Genomic DNA, 2,899 nt, shown 5'->3' on the forward strand with positions numbered 1-2,899 from the left:
ATTGTATGTTGCTTTGTCAAGAGCCAAAAGTTCCAATTGTGTCAAAATGTTAGTCTGACCACCCACGGCTGGTGATAACGACGATCACTCTACATACAACGTAGTGTATGATGAAATTATTGAAAAGGTTTTTTCATGAACTGACGCCATATTTTTTCCCCGGTAAATCATATATACAAGTTTATTAAATTACTATGCATATGTATTTCCATTTCATGCCTTTTTCACACTATCCATGATTTTGATATATGTTGTACATCTATATTGCAATTTCAGATAAGCTGGACATGGCTGAAAGACTCAGTATCAATGCAATCACTTCAACAACTGAAGAGTGGACCTGCAAGATCCAAGTAGTAGACAAAGGACAGCCGCGAGAGAACCAACAAAAGACCAAAAAATTCCAGCTTATGCTACTGCAAGATGAACAAGTATTAGTTGTTGAACTCATAACTCTATCAAAAATAACTAAACTTTGTAGTCGTGCATTTAAGTTTATTCCTAACCAAAGATGTGAATCTATTCCTTTTTTATTTACAGGAAACTCAAGTTGAAGCTCTTATCTTTGGTGCGGATATTGGACATTATAAAGATTTGTTCGAGCCTTTTCAGACTTATTTGGTGTCCGCAGCAAATGAGAAGCAATCAAGCCATGCCTATGGAACTCCCATTCATGACTTTACTTGGACAATGGACAGTAGCACAATTGTTGAACCAATAGAAAAAGTTATTCCTCCAGAAGATCCACTGCCGCCACCAACGCGGCTAACACTTGTACCATTTGATGATCTCGACTATCGCCCCATTGGATATGAATTTGGTATTTCAATATATTCCTGTACATATAGTTCATTGATTACTACAACACAATAATTTCTACCATCCTTTGAGTTACTTTACGTTCTTTGTTAACTACAAGATGTTCTTGCCATTTGTAATTAACGGTCGCCCTTGGACATATGCGCATAATGGGAGCAAAATGCAAGAGTTCATCATCATGGATTATCAGTAAGTACGCCTGTCTCCATGTTTTACTTCTACAGCTCCTCCTTTTCTTTTAGCTGCTACTTCTTGATTGCCGTCTTTTACCTGAACAAAACCCTAATTACAGGTCATTTTCTTCATCATTTACTTTTAAATGTCACTGCATTGTAATGTTTCTTTGGATTGTTGCAAAGTTTTATTTGATTTACAGGCACTGATCTGTGCGTGCATTGTTTGTATGTTTAGATTTAAGTACAGTTTAGTCGAATCTAGCAACTTGTTCAGCAATGCGTTCGATAATTGTTACATTTTCAGTATCGTCAGAATTGTTACTTTAAGTTGCTTGCTAGGCAGTGATCTGTTTATATAATTTGTATGTTTTGATTCAGATGCACTTTAGTCGAATCTAAGCAACTTGTTTGTGTGGTCCACTGTGTTTATAAGCTTGTACTCGAGACTGTAATTTTTAGGCGATACATGTGTTCTGTATTGATCAGATCTTTTTCCTGATAATATAAATCTGCCATATTTGACATTTTGTTTTACTTGCGAGGGCATGTTGCTTTGCGATTTATCTTATACGCTATATTGGAATCAAAGTCTGATAACAATAAGCATCTTCTTTATATTTCATGCAGGAAAAAGCCAACAAAACTAACCCTTTGGGAAGAATTAGTTGACCACTATGGGAATAAAGTTTTCCAACATCTAGAGGAGCTTAAAGAATTTCCCATTATTCTTGCAAAGAGAGTTAGCAATCTTCTCCAGGTATGCATATTCATCCAAAGATATAATAGTTAAATCAACACTGAACTTTCAAATGCATGTAGGGTTGACAAATAGATTTGGCACAACAATATATATCAACCCTCCATACTCGCAAGCAACTGAACCAAAGACATGGTATACATGACGTTCTTCTCCATCAATTCCTTAGATTCTAGGAAAAAATGTTTTGTACAGAAAAATAAATTTTGAAATCTTAACTTACATAATATAGGGCCAAGACGATTGAGCCAATGCTTATCGCATACACAACAAAGAGCACAGGTCCAACGGGCTCACTTCTGTCTGTTCCATTTGAGGAAGAAATCATCCCGATTGTAAACATCCATGTCCAACCTCCGGTAAGAGCGATAAAAATTGACTGCTTCATTTTATAGAAAAAATAAGGAGTCAATACTTTTATCCGTGCAATTATTTATTCATATATTATCATGTCATTGTATTTTGTGATATCAGAGATTGTAACGTCAACTTCTACATTATAACTATTAAAATTTTAATTTTTAAGGGTGAAATATTCTACGTGGAAGCTGAATTGTCACTACACAATGAGGATCAACGATTCTGCATCTTAACCTGCTCAAGCTGTAAAAAGCTGTTCCCAAGGCATTTTTCACAAAGAGCTTTTTATTGCACAACTTGCCATCAAACAACAGATCTTCCACCCAGGTATTTACACAACATTCTATCAAACTACTATTTAGAATATAAAACTTTCCAGTTATTTTCCGAAAAAAGGGAAGGAGAAGGATAAGGATCTTTTGCATTGTACCAGATGTCAATCTGAAGTCACTATCACTGACAACACTGGATCTGCAACAGCAATTATTTCAGACAAAACTGGAGAAGAACTGTTGTCTTTTACTCCAGAGGAAATCTACGACATACGCTGTGCCAAGGTACGTATTATTCCTTGGCACTTCCCTGGCCACCATGGCAACTTTTAATCGTGCAGAAAGAAAAAGAGCTAAAAAGAAATCGAAATAAAAAGAGAAACTATTTTGCAGTTGACCAGTAGCTGATAAATTTAATGGTAATGAAATTAAATCTGCTGCTTTAGATTTGACTTATTTTCTACGTTTGGAAACATCTGGCTCTTGACCATTTTATTTTCAGTTGCTACAAATGT

At 35.5% G+C, this 2,899-nt stretch overlaps 1 protein-coding gene across 1 annotated transcript; it reads left to right on the plus strand.

Annotated features, from left to right (window-relative positions):
• The first annotated feature begins 241 nt into the window (after positions 1–241).
• Positions 242–1,013, plus strand: LOC132037626 (uncharacterized). The gene is made up of 2 exons (XM_059428165.1): positions 242–431; positions 541–1,013. Exons 1-2 carry the CDS (start codon positions 249–251, stop codon positions 871–873), a joined length of 516 nt encoding a protein of 171 aa, XP_059284148.1. The 5' UTR covers positions 242–248; the 3' UTR covers positions 874–1,013.
• Positions 1,014–2,899: the final 1,886 nt, after the last annotated feature.

This window comes from Lycium ferocissimum, chromosome 11, assembly GCF_029784015.1.
Source record: "Lycium ferocissimum isolate CSIRO_LF1 chromosome 11, AGI_CSIRO_Lferr_CH_V1, whole genome shotgun sequence".
NCBI lineage: Eukaryota > Viridiplantae > Streptophyta > Magnoliopsida > Solanales > Solanaceae > Lycium > Lycium ferocissimum.

What these genes read in the sequence shown, in the direction of transcription:
- LOC132037626 (XM_059428165.1), top strand. Translation starts at nt 249, where the DNA reads ATGTTGTACATCTATATTGCAATTTCAGATAAGCTGGACATGGCTGAA. An exon ending in TGCTACTGCAAGATGAACAA is followed by an intron (nt 432 to 540) that starts GTATTAGTTGTT and finishes TTTTATTTACAG; the next exon opens with GAAACTCAAGTTGAAGCTCT.